Source organism: Neltuma alba, unplaced genomic scaffold, assembly GCF_004799145.2.
Source record: "Neltuma alba isolate B1F8T4 unplaced genomic scaffold, ASM479914v2 tig00006061_pilon, whole genome shotgun sequence".
Lineage (NCBI taxonomy): Eukaryota > Viridiplantae > Streptophyta > Magnoliopsida > Fabales > Fabaceae > Neltuma > Neltuma alba.
In genome coordinates this window covers 9,985-36,522 of record NW_021634335.1, presented here as the reverse complement: position 1 = coordinate 36,522, position 26,538 = coordinate 9,985, and the positions used below count along the sequence as shown (strand labels likewise).

The window sequence follows — 26,538 nt, the reverse complement described above, 5'->3', positions numbered from 1 at the left end:
ATAAATCACGGTGTATGTATAGTATAGTATCATTTTTTACCAGGTATATATTATCATATACTACCTCTGATTTTAATATAAAAACTAGTTGACTAATTTGAATAGATTAAAAAAACTAATTAAGTTAGTTCTTTATAATAAAAATATATTGTCTTTTCTAAAATACCTTTATTAATCAAATATATTGGTTATAACTAATATTATCATAAGGATTATTTTTAAAAAAAAATAAATAAACATGAGAGACAAGATGAATTCGTGTTTTATATTTATTATCAGAATAAAAAACAAATGAGTTTTTATATTAAGCATCGTATATTATGAACTACTATTACATTTATAAATTTCACATTAAGTAAAATAAATTTTTTTAACATTGAGAAAAATATAAATTAAATTTCAGCATTGGCCAAAAATATATAATTCGTACCCCCCAAAAAATACACACACATTAACAACAAAGTTTATAGTTTTATAAATGAGAATATAGTGAAAAACAAATTTTTTAATTCTTTATAAACAATAAATATATAAATAATAAATATCTTATACTGTCTTCAGTCCTTAATATAAGACCTCATTTAATTTTTATTTTAGTCATAAATATAACACTTGAATTCACTTTGTTTCTTAGATCTATCCATTTTTTTAAGGTAGTCATTATAATAATGGTAATTTTAGCCACTATTTTTATTATTAAAGATATTTTAGAAAAGACGATACTTATTTATTACAAATAACTAACTTAACTAGTTTTATTAATCTAATTAAATTAGTTAGTTAGCTTTCATATTATGAACCGAAAGTTATAAATTATAATTAAATTTGTCTATAATTACAATACTAATGTTCTTTTATAACTATAAACAGAATAAATAACTATAAATAGAATATTATTTAATAACTAATACTATTTCAGGTCCTAATTATAATAGTTATTTGACTAATTTGAGAGAATTAAGAAAATAAGTTAAATTAGTTATTTGTAGTAAATAGGTATTGTCTTTTTTAGTCTATCCTTGCTAATCAAGTGTATTAGCTAAAACTATTATTGTTAAAAGAATTATCTTCAAAAAAATACATAATATGAAAAATAAAGTAGATTGAAAATTTATATTTATGATTAAAATAAAAATTAAACAAAATCTTATATCAAGCATCCAAGGTACTCCTCCGGTCCTTATTATAAGATCCAATTTGACTTTTTATTTGGTCCTAATTATAAGACCCAATCCATTTTCTCTCTTATATTTATGTATTTTTTTCCAAGATAATCCTTCTAATAATGATAGTTTTAGCCAATATACTTAATTAGCAAGGATATTTTAGGAATAACAACACTTATTTATTATAAATAACCAACTTAACTTACTTCCTTAATATCTTCAAATAAGTCAATTGGGTCTTATAATTAAGACCGGAGGAGTAGTATATATGTATACTATTTCAGTCCCAAACATAAAACTTTTTTTACAGTGTAATGTTACCCTATAAAAAAAGTTTTATATTTATACCATAAAAAATATCTTCTGCGTAAGATGGAGGAGCATAGGTGTATAACTGTCTGATCCTAGTTATTAAATTAAAAAAAAAAAAAAAACTGCCTGATCCTTTTAGTGGCTTATCGCTCCTGTCGGTGTTTCCCTCTTCGGTTTAGGTAGACCGTAGACGAGACAGACGCACTCACAGCAGAGCAGAGCAGCTCAGCAGCACAAGGAAGCTGGGCAGGATCGCTTGATCGCTTGGGCTCTTAATTTCCGCGGGACCAGTCAGTCTTTGGTCTCTGAGATCTACGGCTTCCTTCCAAACGCTAATATGGCGCCACTTACGGCGGAGATAGGGAGGACCACCCTCGATTCGGGCTGGCTCGCCGCCAGGTCCACGGAGGTCCAATTCACTGGCACTCAGCTCACCACCACTCATCCTCCAACCGGACCCACTTTACCATGGATGGAAGCCGTCGTGCCTGGAACGTAATCTCTCTTTCCCGCTCTAGTCGTCCGCGTAGACCTGGGCTGTACATTTTGCTTTCGATTTTTGAATCCTTATCTCTTCTCTGTTGCTCCGAGGCTTAGAGATTTCAACAGTTACATACTCGGATTGATTCCGTTATTATGGATACATCATGCGATTAGAGTTTGGATGAATGTTAGTTGCTGCTGTATTTTTCCGCCCTCCTTTAACTGTAATTTTGCTGATCAAGTGACCTCAATTGACAGCGTTCTTTCGACCTTGGTGAAGAACAAAATCGTGCCCGATCCTTTTTATGGACTTGCAAATGAAGCAATCATAGATATTGCTGATGCTGGACGAGAGCATTACACATTCTGGTTCTTTACGAAGTTTCAGTGTAAGCTGGTAGGAATTTTGCTTTCCGGCATTATACAATTATAGGCGTAGAAGTGTCACAATTCTAGTTGGCTTCATTTTTTCATTTCTGGCTTATATTCTTCTTCTCCGTCTTCTTCTTCTTGAACTATGCCTTTTTTTAAACCACAAGAGAATTTGATACTAAGAAGTCCTTGGAATTGTTATAGACAAAGACATCTAATACTAAAACTATATTTTGTACAAAAGGTGGTTTCTGATTTGAAAATAGTTTCATCAAGGCTTGATGGACGTAACTAATTTGCTGGTCCTTCGCAGTCAGCCAATCAGCATTGTGATCTGAACTTCCGTGGAATCAATTACTCTGCTGATGTATTTATAAACGGCCACCAAATGGTTCTTCCAAAAGGAATGTTTCGTAGGCATTCTCTTGATGTCACTGATATTCTGCATCCTGATGGTAGTAACCTGCTTGCTGTTCTTGTTCACCCTCCGGATCATCCTGGAAAAATACCCCCTGAAGGGGGACAAGGTGGCGATCATGAGGTTGTGACAAAATTGTGTTCGCTTATCAGTTCCCTTATTTGACAACTTTTTGGATCACTTTGGAAAAATTATCTTTCAGGAACCCATACTTTCTGTATATTTAAGTCTTGCTTTTCTTTGCCCCCTCTTTTCAGATAGGAAAAGATGTGGCTACACAATATGTTGAAGGTTGGGACTGGATGGCTCCAATAAGGTGACATTATTATTACTATTAGGACAAATATTTTGTGCTTAGTTTTCTGTCCTGGATAAGGTACTTCTTTTTATTGAAGCATTGCTGATTTAGAAGTCTTGTTGTTCTTTTCTCTTTGGACTGGGTGGTTTCGGGCTTGTAAATCTACCATTTTGGCAACAATCTTGTAATCATATTTATATTTAGAAAGATTCAATGCGTTAATTTCTTGCCCTTTTTGGTGATTTGTTGAACAAAATGTTGTTTCACTGGGCACTAGGAATTAGGCAGAAGGCATTTGTATAAAAATATGGATGGTCCCATTCGAATTGGATCCTGCGTCCAGAATCTATATAAATAAACACACACAGGCTATTTCTGATGTCAGTATTTATTTTGATCGCAGAGATCGGAATACTGGAATATGGGATGAAGTGTCCATTTCAGTTACAGGGGTGAGTTAAGCGTGAAATGCGTTAATTCCTGCCAAACTATCCAAGTATTTTGATTTCTTTGCTTTTTCCCTCTCTAAATACTCGAGGATTTGTTGTTGGCACTGAGCTTTCTTTGCTCTTCTACACCCTTCAACAATTTCATATGCTGGTTTATAAAACATTTTTCCCGGTAATCATTTTAGCTGTAACTCATGGTGAAATATGGCTGAACCTTCCAGATCCAAAACCAGCTGAGATGTTTTCATGAGATATGCTCTGTAATTTTTTTATGAGATACATCACGCTGAGTAACTGAGATGAATGAAAAACAAAACCAGCTTGTTGCAGAGACATGAGTTGGAAATCACAAATGCACTATTGGTTTGTTTTGATCAATCAGTCTAAAATTGAATCATCCCATTTTTTAATTGATATCTTCATCATTGATTGTTTCATTTGTTCTTTCAGCCATTTGGCTAGGATCATTTCAGTATCTCCGTCTTTTTTGCAGCCAGTAAAAATAATTGATCCGCACTTGGTGTCATCGTTCTTTGACAATTATAAGAGAGTATATCTGCATACCACAGTTGAGTTGGAAAACAAGAGTGCATGGATTGCTGAATGTTCTCTTAATATCCAAGTAACGACTGATGTTGAAGAGAGCACTTGCTTAGTAGAGCATCTTCAAACCCAGCATGTCTCAGTTCCTGCTAAATCAAAGTTACAATATACGTTTCCTCAGGTTGGTTGTACCATCTTTTCTACTAGCACAGCAAACTGCTAATCTACTGTCAACTAAATGCCGGGAACCTTGGTCAACAAATTGGCTATTTTGAATATGGTTTTTCAATCTATAATCCTACTGCCTATTAGTTTTGTTTTAGCTTTGCATTCTACTTAGAATTCGCTGTCAAACCACATGTATTGTGAGTCAATGGTTTTTGACGTGTAGTTGTCATCAATTATGGGTTCAGAAGTCCTTGAAGCTAGTTAACACGGCGCATCAAATGCGTGTGTGTGTGTACGTATTATCTATCTACTTCTCAAGTGATTGTCCCAATAGCTTCTGTTCAAAATAAAATCAACGTGAACTTGTCTGTTATTGGATTGTCCCAATGGCATCCTTTTGCCATGCATCCTGTTCTGCTGCATGTATTAAGGTGGAAGGTTCAAAGCTTCTATTGAAGTTATCATGATCTGAAACTTTGAATTGGCAGCTTTTCTTCTACAAGCCCAATTTATGGTGGCCCAATGGAATGGGGAAACAATCTTTGTACAGTGTTGCTATTGACATTGATGTTAAAGGGTATGGAGAATCCGATTCATGGAGACATCACTTTGGATTCCGCAAAATTGAGAGTCATATTGATATTGCTACTGGTGGAAGGTATGGTGGTTTTCCATGTTCTTTGATGGTATCATTTTTATACTTAGTTCTTGATAGAATTAATTCAAGTTTTGAACATTTTCCTCATGTTCTATGATGCGTGTATCTTGTTCTACAGGTTGTTCAAAGTCAATGGAGAACCAATTTTTATTAGAGGAGGTAACTGGATATTATCTGATGGGCTGCTAAGGCTTTCAAAGAAGCGGTACCACACAGATATCAAGTTTCATGCTGATATGAATTTCAACATGATTCGATGTTGGGGTGGTGGACTTGCCGAAAGGCCAGAATTCTATTATTATTGTGACTATTATGGCATTCTGGTATGATATACTTCATCCCTATTCTTCTTCAACTGCTCCGTATGCCTCTTGCTTTGATATATTTTCAAAATGATTTATTCATTGATCTTGTTCTGCTGTGAGCTTGTCAGAGTTGTTTGTGTCAATTTTCTGTGTAATTTTCCACTGATATTATCTCAGTTTCAATGACTCCCTTATCACAATAGGGAAGCATGTTTTGATATTTCTGCCTTGATGGAAGTTTTTTCTCTTTTATTTTCTTTTCGTTTGAGTTGGGGTTCAGTACGGGGGAGGTTGCTTTTTCTTCCATTTTTACTGACAATTTTAGTTCATCGTTTGTGTAACTAAAATTGATTGTGATTCAGGTACATTTATGTTCTGAGAGCACTTTCTGAGGTGCTCCTATAGCCTTGGTTCATCACTGTGTTAGGGTTAATTAGGTAGTAGATGCATATATTAGTGACATTGAGGTTTCTTAAATTTGATCGTAATGCTGACATAAATCTTGTAGGTCTGGCAAGAGTTCTGGATTACTGGGGATGTTGATGGACGAGGGGTCCCGGTATCAAATCCAAATGGCCCACTAGACCATGACCTTTTCCTGTTCTGTGCAAGAGACACAGTCAAGCTTTTGAGAAATCATCCTAGTCTTGCCCTCTGGGTGGGAGGAAATGAACAAATACCACCAAATGATATAAATACTGCTCTGAAAAATGACCTGAGGCTTCATCCTTACTTTGGGAGTGTAAATGAAATCGGCAAACCTGTAGAATACTCTTCCTTGATGTTGAGAGATCCTAGCCAGTATCTTGATGGTACGCGTATTTACATCCCAGGGTCGTTATGGGATGGGTTTGCAGAGGGAAATGGAAGCTTCTCTGATGGCCCTTATGGAATTCAAAATCCTGAGGACTTTTTCAAAAATGATTTTTACCGTTATGGATTCAATCCGGAGGTTGGTAATGTAGGAATGCCTGTTGCAGCTACTATTCGAGCTACAATGCCACCGGAAGGATGGCAGATACCAGTCTTTAGGAAACTCCCTGATGGTTATGTAGAAGAAGTTCCGAATCCCATCTGGGAATACCATAAATACATTCCTTATTCAAAACCATCCAAGGTTCATGATCAGATTCTACTTTATGGCACCCCAAAAGATCTTGATGATTTTTGCATGAAGGTGAAAAGATTTTTAATCCAGGCTCGATGTGTTTTTCATCCTCCTGCATTTTCTGGTGAATTTGATGCTCATATTTTCACTTTTATGCCACAATATTTCAGGCTCAACTCGCGAACTACATTCAATATAGAGCTCTTCTAGAGGGATGGACCTCTCACATGTGGAGCAAATATACAGGTGTATTGATTTGGAAGACACAAAATCCATGGACGGGTCTCAGGGGTCAGTTTTATGATCATCTGCTTGACCAAAATGCGGGTTTCTATGGCTGTCGATGTGCTGCAGAGCCAATTCATGTACAGCTCAATCTGGATACTTATGTTATAGAGGTATGGTTTGTCTATTTAAGTTGTATTTTGTATGAGTAAGGATTAGCAGTACAATAAATATCCTTCTTCTCAAGGTAAATATGGGGATAAGAAGGTAAAATCAACAAGAGAATTAAATTGACATTTATGAGGGGATCAAGTCATGAATAGAGTAGCTTATTTGCTATAAAAAGTTTTGTAACATTTCATCTTCCTGCCCTAAATAGGTTGTTAATACTACATCAGAAGAATTGTCTGAAGTGTCCATTGAAGCGTCGGTATGGGATCTCGAAGGAACATGTCCATACTACAAAGTTCATGAAGCCCCCCCTGTGCCACCAAGAAAAGTTGTGCCCATTGTTGAGATGAAGTATCCGAAGAGCAAAAGTCCAAAGCCAGTCTATTTTCTTCTTCTTAAACTCTACAAGAAGTCGGATTATAGAATTTTATCTCGAAACTTTTATTGGTTGCATCTCCACGGTGGAGATTACAAGCTACTAGAACCATATAAGGAGAAGAAAATACCTCTCAAGATAATATCGACGGTTTTGATTCAAGGGTCTACCTATGAGATTCAAATGCATGTGCAGAATACATCTAAAAGACCGGACTCTAGACTTACATCCTTAAGGCACAGTTCAACATCTAGTCAAGGCGACGTTGGCTTCACCACGGAGTCGGTGGAAGTTGTAGAAGGATGGACTGGGAAAGAACAAGAAGTTGGTTTGCTTAAGAGTATATACAGGTGTCTTGCTGGGAAAAAAGATGATGGATTGAGGGTAACTGAAGTGAATGGGCATGATCCAGGAGTTGCTTTCTTCCTTCATTTTTCAGTTCATGCTTCGAAGAGGGAGCATAGAGAAGGGGAAGATACTAGAATTCTCCCGGTTCATTACTCAGATAATTACTTTTCACTGGTGCCGGGGGAGGCCATGCCTATTACGATATCTTTTCAGGTGCCTCCGGGCGTCACCCCTCGAGTCACTCTGAATGGCTGGAATTACCATGGACACGCCATCCATGAAGCTGTATAGGCATGTTCCATGCAATGTTGTGACCCCCCCCCCCCGGGGATAAACTGTGTCGATAAAATTTAAATGAAGTTTGGAGAGAGGTGTAAACAATTATCATCTTTCATTCAAGAAATTTATAAATTAATAGTTGAGATTATTATAAAATTATTATTATTATAAATCAACATTCTCAAAATGTATGAATTGTAACGTATAGCGGGGAAAACCGTAACGTATTACAGCTTTAAGGCTATTCTAGAATTTAGGTGTGGGTGTGCACGAACCAGTAAAGGAGGAAATGTCCTCATGAAATGGCTTTCATAAACCGATTTATTGAGGAGATTAAGCCTGCCGCTTTGTCAAGCAAATTTGGGCCTTGCACTGACTTCTCTTCTGCACTGCCAAATATCAGCTGCCACGTGGAGGTAAAATCACCCATAAGAAAACAATTCAATCATCATAGTGTTTTTGGGAAATGAAGTGATTTTCTACCAGCAGGGCATGCCAAATGATTTTCTATTCTATAACTGAAGCTACTAACCTCAAGTTCCTCAGCGTCAGGACGACTAATGAACTCCTTGGCTAGTAGATATCTGTTGGGCCTATCCTTGTCATCGTAGAACACTTTCCACAATCTAAGAGTGATCAACAAAATAATCAAAATGCAGGCCATAAATGGATTGAATTTGTCGTTGGAAAAAGGAGTGAATATTATTTGCCAAGCCAGAACTAGTATTTCACCACAAGCGCGTATTTCTTATTTCAATTTTTGAGGGTAAACGATGAATCCTATGACAACCGGTAAATCATGTTGGTTCTCTGAAAATCTAGAAACTAAATCAATACCCAATCCTCTTTTTAGGGGTAAACCAGTCATCCGCTTTTGAAAGAAAAGTGGAGTCCTAATTGTAAGGTTTGGTCTTCATCTCTCAAGGAGTCGTCAGGATTTGGGTTAACGATGGGGGCAAATAATCTGAAACTGCAAGCTGTAAAGATAAAAAAATGCAATATGATTTCATGTACAGTAGTCCTTGTGGGAGGGGAACAGAAGACCTTACCCGGGATAGCACCTGAAGACTGCACCAGATGGTAGAGGTCGCATGGAATAAACAGTGGTGAAAGTGCTGTACAACAAATGACAAGTGTTTAGCAGTCTGATGCGATCAGAACACCACAATTCTTGAAAAAGGAACTAAACAAATACAGTTAATAAGATTTTTACCAAGGAGAACAACAAAATGTAAGGCTGCGGCCTAAAAGAAGGACTCAGGAGGAAAACACTGGGGGCAAATAACCTTTTCCTTGAGAAGCTAGCATGAGTCAACTAAAGTAGGTTAAGTGTCCATGGCTCATGAATAGTGTGGTTTGTTTGAGCTTTTATGTGATATACATATGCCCTGTTATGTATCTTCCCCTCATGTTTTGAAATCCTTAATAAACAACGATAAAATCTTAAAAATTATAGCAAATCAATAGTAATCTTGCGATATTTTGGTCATATTTTAACTTGCATGCACAGCTTTCATATTTACAACAGATTGAAGATAAGGATAGACTAAAAGTGAAGCCATAGACTTAAGCCGCTAAAAGCAATGAAAAGCAAAAACAAGGCCGGTAAAGGTTAGAAGAATTCCCATAGCCAGCCATTATAGAGAACCTATATCTCGCATACTAAAGGGGAAAATATTATGTTAGATAACTCAAGAAGAATTTTTCCACCTGAATTAATGGATCGGAACAAACTTTTATAACTCCCAGAACAGATGGCATCACTATTTCTAACTGCCAGTTGAAATATAGAGTAACCAAACAAGCGTAAATGAAATGTGAAATGACTTAAATCTCAAACCCTTTAGATAAAAAGGAAATCACACCTTAAAAAGTAGCGTCTTAACTTCCGAACATTAACTCCAACCCCAACATCCTCACTGATCAAGCGCGGATTCCACATGATGAGAGGCCTCGGCTGCAAATATACACAAAGTTTGTATGAAACATGAGTATGGAAATTTCTAAAATTAATGCCTAGTGCTGAAATGACATGGCCGGCTGATGCCATCCTGCAGCCTATGGTGGTTTGCTAGAAAGACTCATGATATGAGAAACTTACAGCTGCCTAGAACTCTAATCTAAAGAATTAAGTCAAACATGAATTCAAGAAAATATCACGTTTGGTTTTCCTCACTAATTGTTAAACTGCATCACATTGATCAGTTGGAGGATGCTTAAATTTTAGACACCACGATAGTTCCTGTTAAACAATGAGCGCATAAAGGATGGAAGAATCAGAGGCCAGGAATGTACAGGATCATTTGATAGATCAGCTGCAATTCTCTCAACATATTCTAACATTTGATAATCAGGAACGACCATGACAATGATCTCGTCCTCACTTTCTACAGGCCTTCGATCGCTTAAACTGGATTGACATGACAGAAAAATTGTACATGAACAAACAGTAGATGACTATTAATATATACAAAATCATGAAAAAATTAAGACATCATGGCCATTAAAATTCTTTAGGGAAATGCAAGAGTAAGAATCCAATGACAAAAATTACACACCAACATCACGCTTCCATGGCAAAGAAGCAATTATATATGGACAAATAATTACTGTGGCAGCAGTCACCTGGCAAATTTAAATGCAGCATCCTTCCACCGATATTTTAGAAGAGCAGCTGCTCCCGCATCTGGAAATATGGCTTTAACACTCTAACAATCAAACTAATGGAATTTAGCAAGCAAGTTAAAACACAAATATATCACAAGCATGTCTTCTTTTGATCCTTCAGAATTTTATAAGGCTAATCATTTTTCTTTTTCTTTTTCTTTTTTAGGTCTGTGATACGAAATGGCAAGAGCATGTCAGTACTGGACCTTAATGTTTTACAGACAGGCCGGAATCCTGACAATCCTCTATATGTTGAAATATTACAACTCATTGTGACCCATCTGACTAACCTGACATTCTGTTTCTTTGATAAGTGTGTCCAAGAAAATCCTTGACAATTCCCAGAGCTCCACTTGTGCCCCTTCATCATCTAAAAATTGCAGTTGGGGGATTAAAAGCTCAACCTGCAAAATGGTCAATATAAGACAGATGGACAGATACTCATTCACTCACACGGTCCTTCGCACACATACAGGGTTTTTTTTTTTTGACGGGGGTGCAGGGTGAAGACTTGAAAATTTAATAAATTATTCATTGATAACCCAGATCACATGCGAGACAACTTTGACACCAAATTGCCCATGCTTAAGCATTTTAGTTAAGATAAAATGCAAAGTAACAGTACTGAGACAAGAAGGAAACAGCATCTGACTTTTGACCACCTTAGACAGGTTAAATTTATGAAGTACTTCATCTTAGAAAATACTCAAAACAGCAAGGTTAAGATGACTGGACTCTTAAAAAATGGCTGCAGAATTGCATAGTATGTCCTCCACATAATAGTATCAGGTCATACGACTTAAATTCATCATAGATGGACAAAGAGGGCGCGAATAATCATTTGGTTGCAATGTCTTACTTTCAGTCATCTTAACTTGGCTGGGATGGTTAGGTTCTTTAGAAAATATTGAAGAATAACATTGTATGTCATTTACGCAATGAATTCAACTCACCCTACCTGAATTCATGGAATATATCCATCAATGACAGCAACCATACTTTTTACCTAAAATGCAGTACAGACTTTGAATAGTTTTGCATGTAGTCCACATTTTGATTTTCGCCCGTATATTTTATGTGTTGAAAATAGGCCTGACAGCACAAAGATAGTGCATACACACACATTGGGAACTAGATTATCAAACTTGAGCACATACTATGGCTCTCATTCCTCCTGAAGACACAAAAACGGCAGTGGCCTCACTCGATTGCCGCACTGCACCCTCCAAGTCTGGAGGCAAGCAACTGAAAGAGAAAACAGAAGAGTTAACCGCTTTTTGATACCTATTGGAATGAAAGAATCATTGCATTAATTCTGATCATACAGCTGCAACAAATTGGCGCGCGTATATCAGAAAGTGTGATGTCACATTACGATAAACCTGGAGCGCGTCGGTGACAAATAGAGTTCGGTTCATGTCATCAGTCAAGGAGTTCGACACAACATGTAAAACATATTTATGAATCAGAATAATTAGTGGATTTCAAGTCATTTAAACTCGATGAAATGATTATTCGGTTTCTTTAAGATACCCTAGAAAGTGCAAAAAGAAAAAAAAAAGTTTACGATACGCCAAGGCTGCGATGAACTTGTGGCTCAAAATTATAGAAATAATTAGAAATGGCAAAAAGGAGGTGTGAAAGAACTTGAGCAGTGCCGTCAATTACCTGAAAAGGCTTGGGCACAAAAGACACGCCGAGCAAAAAATCCTGAACATAGAGTTCTGCGGATAATTTATCTCTAATAACTGGCCTATGACGGGAAACACAACATAAATCGAAACTGAATACGATTTACAACGCTTACATTGAAGTTTGTAAAATAACTGAAGGAACCAATACCTGTCATCCTCCTCAAAATTTTCTAGTGAAGATGAAGTTTCGACCTCTCGAAGACTGTCTTGAGGAGGTTCGCCTTGGAACTTCTCAAACTTGGCACGAATTCTTGAGGTAGAGCTAGCACAATGACCGGAAATCACATGGTATCCGCAAAAGATAGAGTTTGAGAAAGACAGGGAACAGCCAGTGGCTGAGGTTGAAACTGGTATTGAGGAACGGCTGAAGAACAAGTTGCAGCTTGGACTTGAACAAGCCATCTATTTCGATTTCTGCTTTCTGCTTGCCTCTTCCTAAGCCATGGACGACGCAATCCTTTCACTCAACTAGTTGAGCGTCAGCGTCTGTCTTCTGGATCATTAGCTTGTTCCTGTTTAGCATCTAGCACACCGCATCATTTTCTCCTCTTGTTTCCATTCATTTATTTTTATTAGGATTAATTAATATGTAACTCTTATAATATTAACTAATTTTAAATCAGGTCTTTACAGTTTTTTTTTCTTTTTATTAGGTTTTTATTCTTTACATGTTTTTAATTAGGTTCTTGTATTTATTTTTCTTTTTATAAAATCCTTATAATTATCCTAAATTCTTAATTAGGTCCATGTTGTTTTAATTTTTATTTATTAGTTAAACATAAACTTAATGAAATAGATTACTGAAATATAAAATATTAATAATAAAATTAAATTAATATAAGTAATATAATTAATTAATTCATAAAATTTTTTTAGAACAATTAATATTTTCTTACTGGAAAAAAAATAAAATTATTATAATAATTTATCATTTTTAGAATGTTATTGTTTATAAACTAATATTAAATAATATATACTATTTTATGATTATATAATGGTATTATTAGAATTCATAAGATAAAGAGTAAAAAATTCAGGGACTTAATTAAAAACGAGGTGAACTTATAAGGATTTGACCCAAAAAAAAAATACAAGAACCTAATTAAAAATATGTGAAACTATAAGAACATAATAAAAAGAAATAAAATTATAGGGACCTGATTCAAAATCAGTTAAAACTATAAGGACTTACAGATTAATTACCTCTTTTCATTATGTTTAAATTTGCTCTTTCAACATGTAACGTTTTAGCTTTAATATTTGGTACACAGATTATAATAAAAATTACTTTGTGAATGAACAATATTTTTTGTATTCCTAATTAACAGATAATGCTATTAAATAATAATGACGATTAGAAAATGCTGGTAATAAATACTAGTTATAAGAGTTGGTTGACTATTTTAAAAAGATTAAGACAATAAGTTAAGTTAGTTATTTGTAATAAATATGTATTGTCTTTTCTAAAATATCCTTACTGATCAAATTTATTAGCTAGAACTATCATTATTAGAAGGATTATTTTGAAAAATATATATAAATATGAAAGACAAAGTGGATTGAAGCCTTATAACTAAAATAAAAATAAAAGTCAAACAAAATTTTATTTAACCAAAAATGGATGGATGTTTTTTGGGAAGATTATGACGAGATCTCAAGAAAAAAATTTTCAAGACAAATTTTAGAGATTATTAAGTTTTATTTTAAAACTTATCATTACTAATAAAACTTTTTAATATTTTTTGTAGGCTGCATTGTAATTCTTTCATATTTCTTTTCTGCATGTATTAGGATTTAGAAAATTAACATAGTATTTTTTTATTTTAAAATAAACTTGTTTCTTGCGGGACCCAAGTGCCCCACGTCAGGTCGATTCTTGTCTCTTCACCCATACGCCGCCCAAATGGGAAGCAGTTGTAATGAAGGCAGCGACGACGTTCTCACGCGTTTGATGAATTTTCGTCTGTCGTTGAGCTCGTTATCATCCTCCGAAGAGAGCCCAAGCCGATCTCCTCCCTCTCCCTTGGCTCTCCTACTATAATTTTATCGATGGATTATGTTTCCCCGGCGCTTGCTTGCAGGGACATCCTCCGAATTATATTCGAAAAACTTCCAATTTCGGCTCTCTTCCGGGCGAGATGCGTCTGCCGAGTCTGGAACTCGGTGGCCTCCGAGAGGGATATGGTGATCAGAAATTTCTCATCGCCTTGGAAATTGAAGGGTGTGGTCGGAAATCCTGTGTCTGGAAGCTTTTGGAGAGACAATGGTTTGGGAAAGTTTGCGATTTCCCATCGGATTGTGCGTGGGGATACCGTTACCAGTCTTGCCGTCAGATACTCGGTTCAGGTACGTCTGAATCGCTGTTTGCGGCTTTTAGCTCTAATAGCTACTCCATCATATCTAGAAAGTGGAATTACGCTCTCTCCAGAAACTTAACCCGGCCCACCATGTTTTCTTCTGTGTATTGAAGAATTTTGCATGATAAAGACACAGAGCTTCCTGAATGCTAGTTTTCTTTTGTTAGGTCTTCAAATAACAGGTCATTTTGATGCAACTTTTTAAGTGTATGAGTGACCTAGACTGGGAAAGACAGCATTTGTTCAAGTATAAAGTATGTAGCCAAGAGGAAGTGGACTATTGGGGTCAAATCATACTAAAATGCATTGAATGCAGTTGATACCGTCCTTCCTGTTCGCTTCTTGGTTAACACAAGGCCATTGTACGGTTATGGCTGAGTGTACGGATATTTGCAATATTGTAATTTTCTTACCATTTTGTTGTGGACTTTCTCTTCCTTGGTATGTGCTTTCCTGCTTGACGGGGAATCTTGTTTTAATTGTTGAACTGCGTTGAAGTTTCTTTTTTGGTGAGGCTAATTTTCATGTTTTGATAGGTTATGGACATAAAACGTCTGAACAACATGATGAGTGATCATGGAATATATTCGAGGGAGAGGCTATTAATTCCTGTGAGCAATCCTGATATTCTTATTAACAGAACATGCTACATTGAGATGGATGACCATTCAAAAAGAGAAGTAGCAGTAATATACCCAGATGATGTACCAGACGATAGTTGTAGATATCTATCGGACAGAATGTCCTTGGACGAAGGCAACAGAATGTCCATGGTGGAAGGCAAGAGAAGGGTGATTGATTCATTGAGGAGAAGCATGCAAGTTGATGGTGAAACTGCTCAATATTACCTGTCTATTTCAAATGGTGATCCTCGGGCTGCACTTTCTGAGTTTTCTGCGGACCTACAGTGGGAGAGGCAAGGAGGACATTCCTAGTCCTTCCTTGGAATATAAATTGAGATTCTCTCCTAAATTTGGAATGCGGAATATGTAATTAAATAAATCAATATAATGGGATGGGCATATGCCTGCTTTAATAGCTTTCTTCTTGGCCCTATAGCTCATTCCGATCATTGGGGAAATCTTGTATTTTGATCAACGGCCATATTTTTCCTGTGAAGATTTGAGTTCTGAACTCATGTCGTAACATTCTAAGTGTAATTTTTTTTTTTTCCAAGTGTATGTTTTGAAGACAAACTAGGATGGTTGAAAATTTTGGCTTCACCAATGTTATGTAAAATCACGTGAGAAACCATGGGTTGTGTTTTCAGCTCCTAACCGTCCCTATCTAGTGCTCGCGCGATTTACAGTTCCTTGCAGCTTCTTCTTCTTCTTCCTCTTGCCACGCCAACCTGTCGTTTGTATTCTGCCCAGTCTTAAATAATTGTTTGAAAAACCTCACAGTTCACGTCAGTTTAGTTTTCTTCACGTGAAATTCCCGTGGCTATTGAAGCTCGCCGTGTGAGTACATCCTTCTCGCTGGCCTCAGCTTAGATGCAATAACGGGTAAAACCTCAACTTGCACCATGAGCCTGAGGAAAAAACATAACTGCGGGAAGTAAATGAATCTGAACTCTACAAAAGGGAAAACGCCATACACAATAAAGCTCGCTTCTCAAACTGTACCCCACGAGCTTCGATGATGGTTCTTCTTCCTCCTTTTTCAGGGAAAAAAACGACAACAAAGACAAGAGAGAATCCAGTTGACTTGGACTCTTGTGAGCTCAGCCGATAAAGGGCTTTCAACCTGTATCTCCCATCGAAAGTTTTAGTGGTGGAGATAATGAGGACTTTTTTCTTGGCTTTGTCTATTTTCTATTTTGGAGCCAATCATCAAAACTCATCCTTCCAGCCAGGGAGGAAAAAGACATAAATAGGATGATGCTATAAGCCCGATTTCCTTTCCAACGCTACAACTGATTACCCAAAAAAAGAAAATTCTATGAATTTGCCTTGGAATGGAATGGGGGCCCAAGCTCTGACCAACCATCATTGACAAAGCTAACAGAGTGGGCCATTTGTACCCAAAACACAGGGTGGTCCATATTCCCATTTGCACCATAACCTCAAGCAAATGGCTAATTCTCAGTGGTTATAAATAGTTGTTAAAAATTATCTGGAAATAATTCAAATATAATAAAAATAATGTTTAGCCTTTAGATGAACGCTTTACTTGCGCATACACCTCCTCGGTTCTCCTGTTGTTGTCAGGAACCTCCGCTCTCACTGAATTTTCGTTTGCTTTGTAATAAAAACAATGTTTACGTTGTTATATTAGGGAGCATTAAATAGGTAAGAAAAAATAATCAGCACTGTATTCTGCATGGACTTATTTGCACGGATTGAATTGCCTGTATTTAAGATCCAACAAAGCATGAATAATTAGATTGCCAATACATGTTCGATTTGAGGTGATTTGCATAATTTTTCGGATCATGTTTTTTCCCAAAGAAATTTTTTTAAAAAAAATACTTCTAAAATTTTAAAATCTTAAATTAAAAATAACTATAAAAATATGTTATTATTTATTTTTTAAATGTTGTCAATCACGTCACGGTTGCGAGAAGAAAAGGCCTTACGAAAAGTCAAAAACGCAACTAGATGACGTGAACGGATCTTCCGATGCGTCATGTGGGCTGCTTCCATTGCTTTCTTTTCAGGATGATCACTCTTATTTACTGCACTTTAATAATAATAGATAATATTTAAAAAATAAATAACAACATTTTTTTGTAATTATTTATGATTTGAGATTTTGAAATTTTAGAAGTATTTCTTTTATTTTTCCTCTTTTATTTAAACTGAAAAAAAACGTTGTTTTTAGGCTACATATCTTGAGTCAAATTTTTATCAAGGTTCTAATAATTCGATTTTTGAAGAACAAACAAGTCAAACCATTCATGTATCAGAACCCGACGCGTGCTTGCTCCTCGCAGCCCTAGCTCAGAATGCAAATCTGAGTTAGACGAGCCAGGTCGATGTACTGCGTGACTTTGTTATGGAAAATGATATTCACCCTAAAAACATGATTGGAAAAGACGAGCCGATTTGATTATTTGCTTTTCCTTCTAAGAGTCTTATACCTCGATCCTCCTTAACACCTCCTCATTAGTGAGAAAATGAACGCAAAAGGCACGACTTTCTCGGCAAGCATTTCATTTTCCTCGCGCAGCATTCACTCCGCCGGTCTCGGCACCCTCCTCATTAAAAATTTGTTAGATGATTAAAGTTTAAGCATCTCAAAACTACCATATTTTTTTTAGTACCAGTCAATAGAGAGAAGTCTAAAGTCTAAACGATAATATATACATATATATATATATATAAATATATTTAAGCCCTCTTTCTTTTTTGGTTGTTTGTGTTTATGTTTTGGGCTTGAGTTTTGTAGTTAGTGTAACGTAATTTTCTAGTTGATGAGCCCATTACGTGTGTGTTTTTTTTCCCTCAACTTTTTTTAGTTGGAGTAAAATTGCCTTGTATAGGACCAAAAATATTACACTTCGAGGTGACAGATTTCGCTGCTGATCTGTAAATATTCCAGCGAGAATTTATTTCCCTGCCAACCCATTAGACTTTGATCTGTCCTATTAAGCCTGTGGGACCTGACCACGTGGCTGGCGTTTTTGGAGACGAGGAGGAAGACGAGATGGTGAATGGGAAAGGGATTACAAGAGTAGAGCCCATGACAACAATTAAGGGTCGCAAAGGTTCCACGTTGGCCACCACCTAAACCGGGGGAAATTAATTCCCGGGAAGAAGAAGGAAACACGACAACAATTGAAGAGTTTACGCACGTGGGTCATATGAGAAGTAATGGAAGCCTCACAGTGGTGTGGACGAAACAGGGTGTGGAGTACGTTAGCTCTTATTGGTGGCCAGCCGTATATATATGTGTGTGCCAGCAGCAGCAGAGACACCAATGTCACTTGTTGTTACTACGCTGCTTTTGGTTGGAGCTAATCGATTAGAGAGAGCGGGAAGATATGTTTGAGGTAATTGGGAAGGTGGTGACAGGCATCTGCGGCAAGCGCAGGGATAAGAACATCATAAGAGGGAGGGTGGTGCTGGCGAAGAAGAATGTGTTGGACTTGAACGACTTCAATGCCTCCTTTCTGGATGATCTTCACGAGTTCCTGGGCAAACGAGTCTCTCTTCGCTTAATCAGCGCTCTTCACCTTCAACCGGGTCAGTTCCTCCATTTCCTGCATTTCCTCTCTTCACCCGCCTCCTGCTTTTTTCTTTTCCTCTTAATTACAAACACATTAATGACTTGAGTCATAAGCTAAGCGAGATCACCACAAGAGGACTGGCCTTTACCCTCATGCTTTACAATTTAATTCATGCTCTCTCTCTCCCCCCCTCTCTCTATGTTTGCGCATTAAGTTAGGATAACAGTAGGGCATTGATCAGAAAACTGACAGAGCAGACTCTTCCTCCATTAACATGGCCTGTTTTAAGAGCCATGGGATGCTCCAAGGATCTAGTGCCTCGGTTGATAGATTCTTCTATTAGTCTCTCTCTCTCTTTTTCATTAAAAAAACAACAAAAAATTGGTTCGTTGATTTTATAGTACAACCTTATTTTTAATTAGATTTTTTTATAGTTTTCTATTAGGTTTTTGTTTTCCCCCTCAATTACAGATATTAATTAGAGCTTATGTGAATCTTAACTACATGACGCACGTAAATTGTCACAAAATATAAAGCAGAGATTTTTTAGAAATAAAATGATGCGACGAAAATTATTTATTGTTAACGTGAAAATAAAAAATATTATGTTCATGACCATCTCGTTGCATCTATCTACATATAGTCTATAATCTCATTGATTATGAGAACTAAACATAACTATTAATGTTCGATCAATACGTTATGAGCACAGAAGTCATGAGAAGTTACAAAAACTCAATCAAAAAATAAACTGCAAAAGCTTCATTAAAAACAAGATTAAATTACATCCTTAGATGCTCCCATCTCAACTGCGGTGCCTGGACTCCATGCCACTCCCAGTATGTTTGACGCCTACCATTTTGATAGATGTAATGAGAATATGGATAAGAACTGGGATAGTGACTTTTGTGGCCGACCCATCAATTGAACAGGATTGCTTCTGCTTCTTATGCGCTGATAACCGAGCCTCTTAAATGCATGGGTGGTGTTTTCAGCTCCTAACCTTCCCTGTCTAGTGCTCGCGCGATTTACAGTTCCCTGCAGCTTCTTCTACTTCCTCTTGCCATGCCAACCTGTCATTCGTACTCTGCCCAGTCTTAAATAATTGTTTGAAAAACCTCACAGTTGACGTCAGTTTAGTTTTCTTCGCTTGAAATTCCCGTGGCTATTGAAGCTTAAGAATAGTATATTTAAAAATTTGACATTCTTATTATAAATTGTAAAATATATAAGAAAAAAATTGCCGACAGAGTTAAAAAAACAAGGATAATATATTTAAAATTTTAAACTTTTCATATAAAATATCAGATCTATAAGTAAAATTAGGGGGAAAAAAGATGAACATGCTTTGCTCAAGCTTGGCATGACACATGCGCTGATATAAATAATACTACCTCCGGTCCTTCATATGAGATCCTGTTTGACTTTTATTTTTATCCTTAATATAAGATCCCAATCCACTTTGTCTCTTATATTTATACATTTTTTTTTCAAAGTAGCCTTTTTAACAATAATAGTTTCAGTCAATACACTTGATTAGTAAGGATATTTTAGGAAAGACAACACCTATTTAGAACAAATAACTAATTCAACTTATTTTCTTAACCTCCTCAAATTAATCAACTGGCTCTTATAATTAAAACAGGAGACAGTAGTAGTAATACGACGCCTGTCCGTGCTTACAAGATTCTCCTGCTCTATGGACTATGGGCTGCGGTAGCCCAGAGGAATAACGAGTGCAAGAGGGAAACGATAAAATAACAATCGTTTTGTTTCTTATTATGAAATTTAAATAATTAATTTACAGATAATAAACTGTTAGTTAAAATTAGTTATAAGTAATAAATAGATTAAAAATATAATTTTATTTCTAAATATATTTTTATAATAAATAAGAAAAAAGATAAAAAAATACGTGGAGAAATGTGATAATAATAAGAGAGAGTACAATAAAAAAAAGAAAATAAATAATTAAAAATAAAAATAGAAAAAATTTATTAAATATTAAGATAAATTTTAAATTGAAGTTTATAACATTGACCACATATGTTTTTTTAATTTAAAATTTATAAATAGAATTTTTTAAATTTAAAATTTATAAATAGAATCCTCCGGATTGAAGACGTTGCTTTGCTGGCCAATTTAAAATGTTTGATGTTTGCAGGAAATGACTTGAGAGGAAAAGTTGGGAAGCCTGCGTATCTAGAAAACTGGATCACCACGGGCACACTCGTGACTACTGGTGAATCAACATTCAAGGTCACGTTTGAGTGGGATGAGGATATAGGAATCCCAGGAGCATTTCTCATAAAGAATAATCACCACAGTGAGTTCTACCTCAAAACTCTCACTCTTGAAAATGTTCCAGGACAAGGTGACATCCACTTTGTTTGCAACTCTTGGGTATACCCTGCGCATAAATATAAGAATGATCGTGTTTTCTTCAGCAACAAGGTATTGCCCAACCCCAACAACAAGCACTTGAGCAAGACTCACCATTTTCAACACCTTAGTTCACTTATTCTCAGAATTGACAGAAGTGTCTGAGAACTGTGCGCTAAAAGGGACATAATTACTTGTATATTGCAGGCATACCTTCCAAGTGAGACACCAGTGCCTTTGCTCAAGTACAGAGAAGAAGAACTGAAGAATTTAAGAGGTGATGGGAGAGGGGAGCTCCAAGAATGGGACAGAGTCTATGACTATGCGTTCTACAATGATTTGGGCGATCCTGATAAGAGTCCGAACTATGCTCGCCCTGTTCTTGGAGGTTCCAGTAAATATCCATACCCTCGAAGAGGAAGAACTGGCAGACCTCCCTCAAAGTCAGGTTAGGGTGTTGGGAGCTTGTTATTTCGTTATTCATTCAAGTCTGTTATGCTGAATAATTTAAGTGGGAAAATCTAGTATTTTCTTTTCTTTGTCCACGTGTTCTGGGCATTGGAAAATAAAGAGAGTCGTGATAATATGAAATTCCAGAAATGACATGTTCTTTTTTTTTTTAAAGCTCAAATAAATGACATGTTCGCTATAACAAAGGTTTGGTAATTTTTCATGTGAAGTAATGATTACATATCTCCATAACGCGGGCGGATTCATATGCCATCAATTAGTCACGAACTTCAACTTTCTTTCTTCGACTTCAGCAAATATCATAGTGAGGTGCTGTTAATTTATCTTGTAATCTTTGCAGATCCCAATTCTGAAAGTAGGTTGAAGCTTGTCATGAGTTTAAACATTTATGTTCCAAGGGATGAAAGATTTGGTCACTTGAAAATGGCAGACTTTCTCACATATGCCCTGAAATCCGTAGTTCAGGTTCTCAAACCTGAGCTGGAATCGGTATTTGACAGTACCCCCGATGAATTTGACAGTTTTGAGCATGTGTTTAAACTCTACGAAGGTGGGATTAAGGTTCCAGAAGGTGTGCTCAAGGATATAAGGGATAACATCCATGCAGAGATGCTCAAGGAAATTCTCAGAACTGATGGTGAACCAGTGCTCAAGTTTCCCACGCCACACGTTATTAAAGGTTTATTCTTGACCCATAGACAATTTACATTGCTATTGTAATTCAATGTGTTGTTTTGTAGTCAAGAACATGAGAAACTTGTGTATTTTCTAAACCATTTTGATTAAATATTTTTGCTTTCAATTTGGACTAGAGGACAAGTTTGCATGGAGGACTGATGAAGAATTTGCGAGAGAGATGTTAGCTGGTGTAAACCCTGTCGTGATCCAATGTCTCCAAGTAAGCCCAAGATACAATACTTGATTGTAGATGATAAAATTTAGCTGAAAAATAGGATCTTTGGAAAGTCATATTCTCTTTTCCTGAGCTGGATAGGCTTAATGGCCTGATTGAGCATTTTTTTTCCCTTCTCATAATTATTCTAAATCAATGGCAGGAGTTCCCACCAACGAGCAAGCTAGATCCTATAGTCTATGGTGAACAAAATAGCACAATAACCAGAGAACAATTAGAGATTAATATGGATGGGCTCACTGTAGATGAGGTAAGGTGTCTCGGTTCAGTAAGGTTGGGTTTTACAATAACCCTTAACGTGAAAATTTTGTAACATCTTGTTGTGGCCAACTCATTTTAAGGTGCCTACGTTCAATAAGGTTGAGTCATTTTTTAACGTGAATCAAACTATTGATTTCTGTTTTGTTCAACAGGCGATCAGGAAAAAGAAGCTGTTCATATTGGACTATCACGATGCACTGTATCCGTATTTGAGGAGGATAAACTCTACTTCTACAAAAGCCTATGCCAGCCGGACAATCCTTTTCTTGCAAGACATTGGAACTTTAAAGCCACTGGCCATAGAATTGAGTTTGCCACATCCTGATGGAGATCAGTATGGCGCCATTAGTAAAGTTTACGTGCCTGCAGAAGAAGGCGTTGAACATTCTATCTGGAGTTTAGCTAAAGCCTACGTGGGAGTAAATGACTCCGGATATCATCAACTTATTAGTCACTGGTATAACTCAATCAAATGGAGTAAATATATAAAGTGCACTATATCTATCTAGTCTGGTTTCGAAATTAACTAATGGGATCCTTTTAATGATGAGACGCAGGTTAAGGACTCATGCAACAATTGAGCCATTTGTTATAGCTACAAACAGGCAGCTTAGCGTGCTTCACCCGATTCATAAATTACTACTTCCTCATTTCCGTGACACCATGAATATAAATGCACTTGCACGACAGATCCTTATCAATGCGGGTGGTATTCTTGAGACGACGGTTTTTCCATCAAAGTATTCTATGGAGATGTCATCCGTAATTTATAAGAATTGGACTTTCCCTGATCAAGCTCTTCCTACAGATCTTCTTAAGAGGTGAAGCTTACACGCTCAGGGCAGTCACTGAAAGATTTATAGCTTTTAATTCCAGTTATTTGGCCTTGACTTCTTTCATTTTTTATTGCAACTAAACTAGAAAAGCTTTTTGGTGTGAAACAATGGTAAACTGATTTGTTTGCTTCTTTCAGAGGAATGGCGGTTGAAGATCCACGTTGCCCCTATGGTCTTCGGCTACTAATTGAGGATTATCCTTATGCTGTTGATGGACTTGAGGTTTGGTTTGCTATTAAGACATGGGTCAGAGACTATTGCTCCTTTTACTACAAGACAGACGACACAGTTAGTAGGGACTCAGAACTCCAGTCTTGGTGGAAGGAAATAAAAGAGGTTGGTCATGGGGACAAGAAAGATGCCCCTTGGTGGCCTTTAATGCAGACTCGCGAAGACTTGATTGAGACTTGCACTATCATTATATGGACTGCTTCAGCTCTCCATGCTGCAATCAACTTTGGACAGTACCCTTATGCAGGCTATAACCCGAATCGTCCATCTTTAAGCCGGCGGTTCATGCCTGAAAAGGGTACTCCAGAGTATGATGAGCTTGTGACAAACCCTGATAAGGTTTTCTTGAAAACAATCACAGCACAGTTTCAAACTCTTCTTGGCATTTCACTTATAGAAATCCTGTCCAGGCATTCTTCTGATGAGGTTTACCTTGGACGAAGAGCTACGGCTAACTGGACAGCTGATCTAGAACCACTGGAGGCCTTTGACAAGTTTAGAAGGAGGCTTGAGGAAATTGAGGGGATGATCACCAGAATGAATAATGATGAGAGACTAAGAAACAGAGTTGGCCCAACTAAGCTTCCATACACTTTACTTTTTCCTACTAGTGAAAGTGGACTAACCGCCATGGGAATTCCGAACAGCGTATCGATCTGATGGCTCGCGGTTTACAGCGAATATGTTCCTGCATCTATCGAATGCGTTGGTTGTCTTACTGCACCAGATGCATTCTAGCGTTCACGGCCTTTTTCTGTCCTGACATTTTTTTTATCTGCAGTATTTATGTTGTATGTGTTGTGTAAAATTTATTTGTCTTGTGTGTGCATGCAATAAAATGATGCTCTGTTTTATAAAAAAAAATCTCGCTTTTGAACTAATCATGGCTTTATTAATATAGTAATACTCTTGAAAAGAAGACGATGCAGGAACCAGAATGGAAAAGAATTGATTTTTTTTGGGGGGGGGGGGGGGGAGTGCACGAGACAGACCCCACCGCTGAGATGCTTGCTTGCGGAGTTGCAGATCCTCAGAAATAAATTCGCAAAAGATATCGATTCCAGAAGTTAGCTAAGGACAGAGCTTTTTCACCTTTATCACGTTTTCTTAAAACATTGGCTGACCAACATATTCATTGATTAAAAACATAGATGGAAAAGAAAACGTAATTGATTGGCCTACTGACTAGAATCGATTAGTTACTTTTAATTATTCTATGTCTTAGACATGAGAATTTTCGAAAATTTTAGTCTGTTCTTAAATATAGTTATTTTTTTATTTCCCACGTTAAATTTTTCTTTTTCATAACACTATTTACTGGGGGCATTTTTGTTCGTGTGGGTGCAATTTTAATCATTCAATAATAGAATTATTTTTTTGAACAGGAATAATAGAATTATTTTTAAAAAGCATTATAAATTTTTATACATTAATTACCAATGATCAATATACTTACGTTTTTTGTCAATTATACATATTAGCAAAGAACCTTTACGTATTATATATATTCACGAAAACTTTATATTCACAATAAGAGCGAGTAGGTTATTTTATGTTTGAGATGTGAGGAGTGTTTGGCATAATTGAAAAGCAATTTTTACTAAATTTTTTTTCACATATTTATTTTATATGTTATAAAATTATTTTAAAATTATGATTTGGTTTCTACGTAAACATTTTCCTGATTAAGTGAAAAACTAGCCTTTAAGTCAAGTTATATTTGGGAGAGGAGGAGTATTAATTTCCAACTGGTCAAAGAATATGTTTTCCGCTGGTAAAAAAAAATCTGTTTCCAGCTGATAAAAAAAAGTATTCTCCGCTGCAAAAAAAAGTGTGTCCAGGTCGTAAAGAAATATCCATCTGATAAAAAACAACTGCCTCCGGCTCGTGAAAAAACAACCCTGTCCAGCGGGTTAAAAAGCCGTCCATTTAAAAGGAAGGTCGGTCTCCCGCCAAACCTAACCGATCGAAGAGCCGGGCCGCGTCGACGATCCGTACACCTCTCAGCTAACTTCTTGCCGCCCGGTTCCCTTTTTACGTATAATTTTCACCCCTGTTGATTTGGATTCGGCAAAGGTGCAGAAAAATCGATGGCAGACTCGCAGAGTGATTGGAAAATGTTCAGTATTCGGATTGTGTCCCTCGACTACTACATGGCACCGCCAATTCCAGGCCTGGATATCTGTTACAGCAGTTTCCATGGTATGAGATTCGGTTCATGTACCCATAACAGGTCTGTAATTGTCAGTTCTAGTGTCTTTAACTCATTTGCAACCTAGTCCCACGCAATTAGCTTGGGAACGAGAATTTGGGCTTCCGAAGGGACGCTTAAGCGAAATGAATGGCGCGGTTTAGGCAATAAGTAATATCAGTCACGAACAACTGAAGAACATTTTCCTTTGGGTTTTACTTCTGCACTGAAAGCTACATCGTTTTTTCGGTCGTTCTATAATTTCATGTTATGAATAAGTCATTTTATTTCGTAGCTTCGGTTAGTTCAGAGGCAATAGAACTTGTGTTTTCTCACTCATCCTTCATCCATTGTTTTTTTTTTTTAAATACATCAAGGTGGGAAAGTGAATGAGGTTCCTGTTGTAAGAATATATGGTTCTACTCCAGCTGGGCAGAAAACTTGTTTGCATATACATCGGGTAAGAGATTGCTATCTGAGGTTGTAAATTCAGTGATTAACAATCCGTGCAAGTGGTAGCAAACATTGTGATTATCATAAATACATTATTATTGAAACTATATTCTTTTGACGCTCTTCTTTTTTTTGGTTAATTCAGTTGTTCAATATCGTTAAATTTACTTTTTTCTTTTTTCCTAATTTAAGATCACTGCTGAAATATCCATATTATGCTCTGTAGGCTTTG

General features: G+C 36.5%; 3 protein-coding genes and 1 pseudogene across 5 annotated transcripts; 3 read left to right on the top strand and 1 right to left on the bottom strand.

The window, feature by feature from the left end:
• The first annotated feature begins 1,754 nt into the window (after window positions 1–1,754).
• Window positions 1,755–7,815, top strand: LOC114749485 (mannosylglycoprotein endo-beta-mannosidase-like). The gene is made up of 11 exons (XM_028937976.1): window positions 1,755–1,973; window positions 2,220–2,358; window positions 2,647–2,874; window positions 3,009–3,067; window positions 3,453–3,501; window positions 3,992–4,222; window positions 4,698–4,867; window positions 4,986–5,190; window positions 5,681–6,349; window positions 6,451–6,678; window positions 6,885–7,815. The coding sequence occupies exons 1-11, from the start codon at window positions 1,816–1,818 to the stop codon at window positions 7,689–7,691; spliced, it is 2,943 nt and encodes a 980-aa protein (XP_028793809.1). The 5' UTR covers window positions 1,755–1,815; the 3' UTR covers window positions 7,692–7,815.
• LOC114749486 (uncharacterized) lies at window positions 4,105–12,557 on the bottom strand. 3 transcript variants are annotated; one of them, XM_028937978.1, is made up of 10 exons: window positions 12,189–12,550; window positions 11,504–11,591; window positions 10,637–10,750; window positions 10,305–10,387; window positions 9,975–10,089; window positions 9,545–9,636; window positions 8,729–8,794; window positions 8,212–8,305; window positions 7,955–8,082; window positions 4,105–4,187 (listed from the first exon to the last, which is right to left on the bottom strand). In XM_028937978.1, exons 1-9 carry the CDS (start codon window positions 12,440–12,442, stop codon window positions 7,975–7,977), a joined length of 1,014 nt encoding a protein of 337 aa, XP_028793811.1. In that variant the 5' UTR covers window positions 12,443–12,550; the 3' UTR covers window positions 4,105–4,187; window positions 7,955–7,974. The 3 variants fall into 3 exon arrangements, with proteins under 3 accessions (XP_028793811.1, XP_028793812.1, XP_028793810.1); XM_028937977.1 differs by lacking the exon at window positions 4,105–4,187 and having other exon boundaries at window positions 7,804–8,082; window positions 12,189–12,548; XM_028937979.1 differs by lacking the exons at window positions 7,955–8,082; window positions 8,212–8,305 and having other exon boundaries at window positions 4,107–4,187; window positions 12,189–12,557.
• A 1,386-nt stretch (window positions 12,558–13,943) lies between these two features.
• On the top strand, window positions 13,944–15,674 carry LOC114749487 (F-box protein At1g55000-like; annotated as a pseudogene).
• Window positions 15,675–18,382: 2,708 nt separating this feature from the next.
• LOC114749488 (probable linoleate 9S-lipoxygenase 5) lies at window positions 18,383–24,357 on the top strand. Its single transcript, XM_028937980.1, has 9 exons — window positions 18,383–18,584; window positions 20,733–21,022; window positions 21,158–21,398; window positions 21,762–22,100; window positions 22,234–22,319; window positions 22,477–22,584; window positions 22,748–23,052; window positions 23,153–23,416; window positions 23,569–24,357. Exons 1-9 carry the CDS (start codon window positions 18,383–18,385, stop codon window positions 24,320–24,322), a joined length of 2,589 nt encoding a protein of 862 aa, XP_028793813.1. The 3' UTR covers window positions 24,323–24,357.
• The last annotated feature ends 2,181 nt before the right edge of the window (window positions 24,358–26,538 follow it).

Coding starts and splice junctions, on each gene's coding strand:
- LOC114749488 (XM_028937980.1), top strand. CDS start 18,383: ATGTTTGAGGTAATTGGGAAGGTGGTGACAGGCATCTGCGGCAAGCGC. Junction 18,585..20,732: donor CGCTCTTCACCTTCAACCGG/GTCAGTTCCTCC, acceptor TGATGTTTGCAG/GAAATGACTTGAGAGGAAAA. Junction 22,585..22,747: donor ATGGGCTCACTGTAGATGAG/GTAAGGTGTCTC, acceptor TTTGTTCAACAG/GCGATCAGGAAAAAGAAGCT.
- LOC114749485 (XM_028937976.1), top strand. CDS start 1,816: ATGGCGCCACTTACGGCGGAGATAGGGAGGACCACCCTCGATTCGGGC. Junction 3,068..3,452: donor GACTGGATGGCTCCAATAAG/GTGACATTATTA, acceptor TTTTGATCGCAG/AGATCGGAATACTGGAATAT. Junction 5,191..5,680: donor GTGACTATTATGGCATTCTG/GTATGATATACT, acceptor TAAATCTTGTAG/GTCTGGCAAGAGTTCTGGAT.
- LOC114749486 (XM_028937978.1), bottom strand. CDS start 12,442: ATGGCTTGTTCAAGTCCAAGCTGCAACTTGTTCTTCAGCCGTTCCTCA. Junction 10,388..10,636: donor TCAAAGAAACAGAATGTCAG/GTTAGTCAGATG, acceptor TTTGATTGTTAG/AGTGTTAAAGCCATATTTCC. Junction 8,306..8,728: donor GTCTTCAGGTGCTATCCCGG/GTAAGGTCTTCT, acceptor GATCACTCTTAG/ATTGTGGAAAGTGTTCTACG.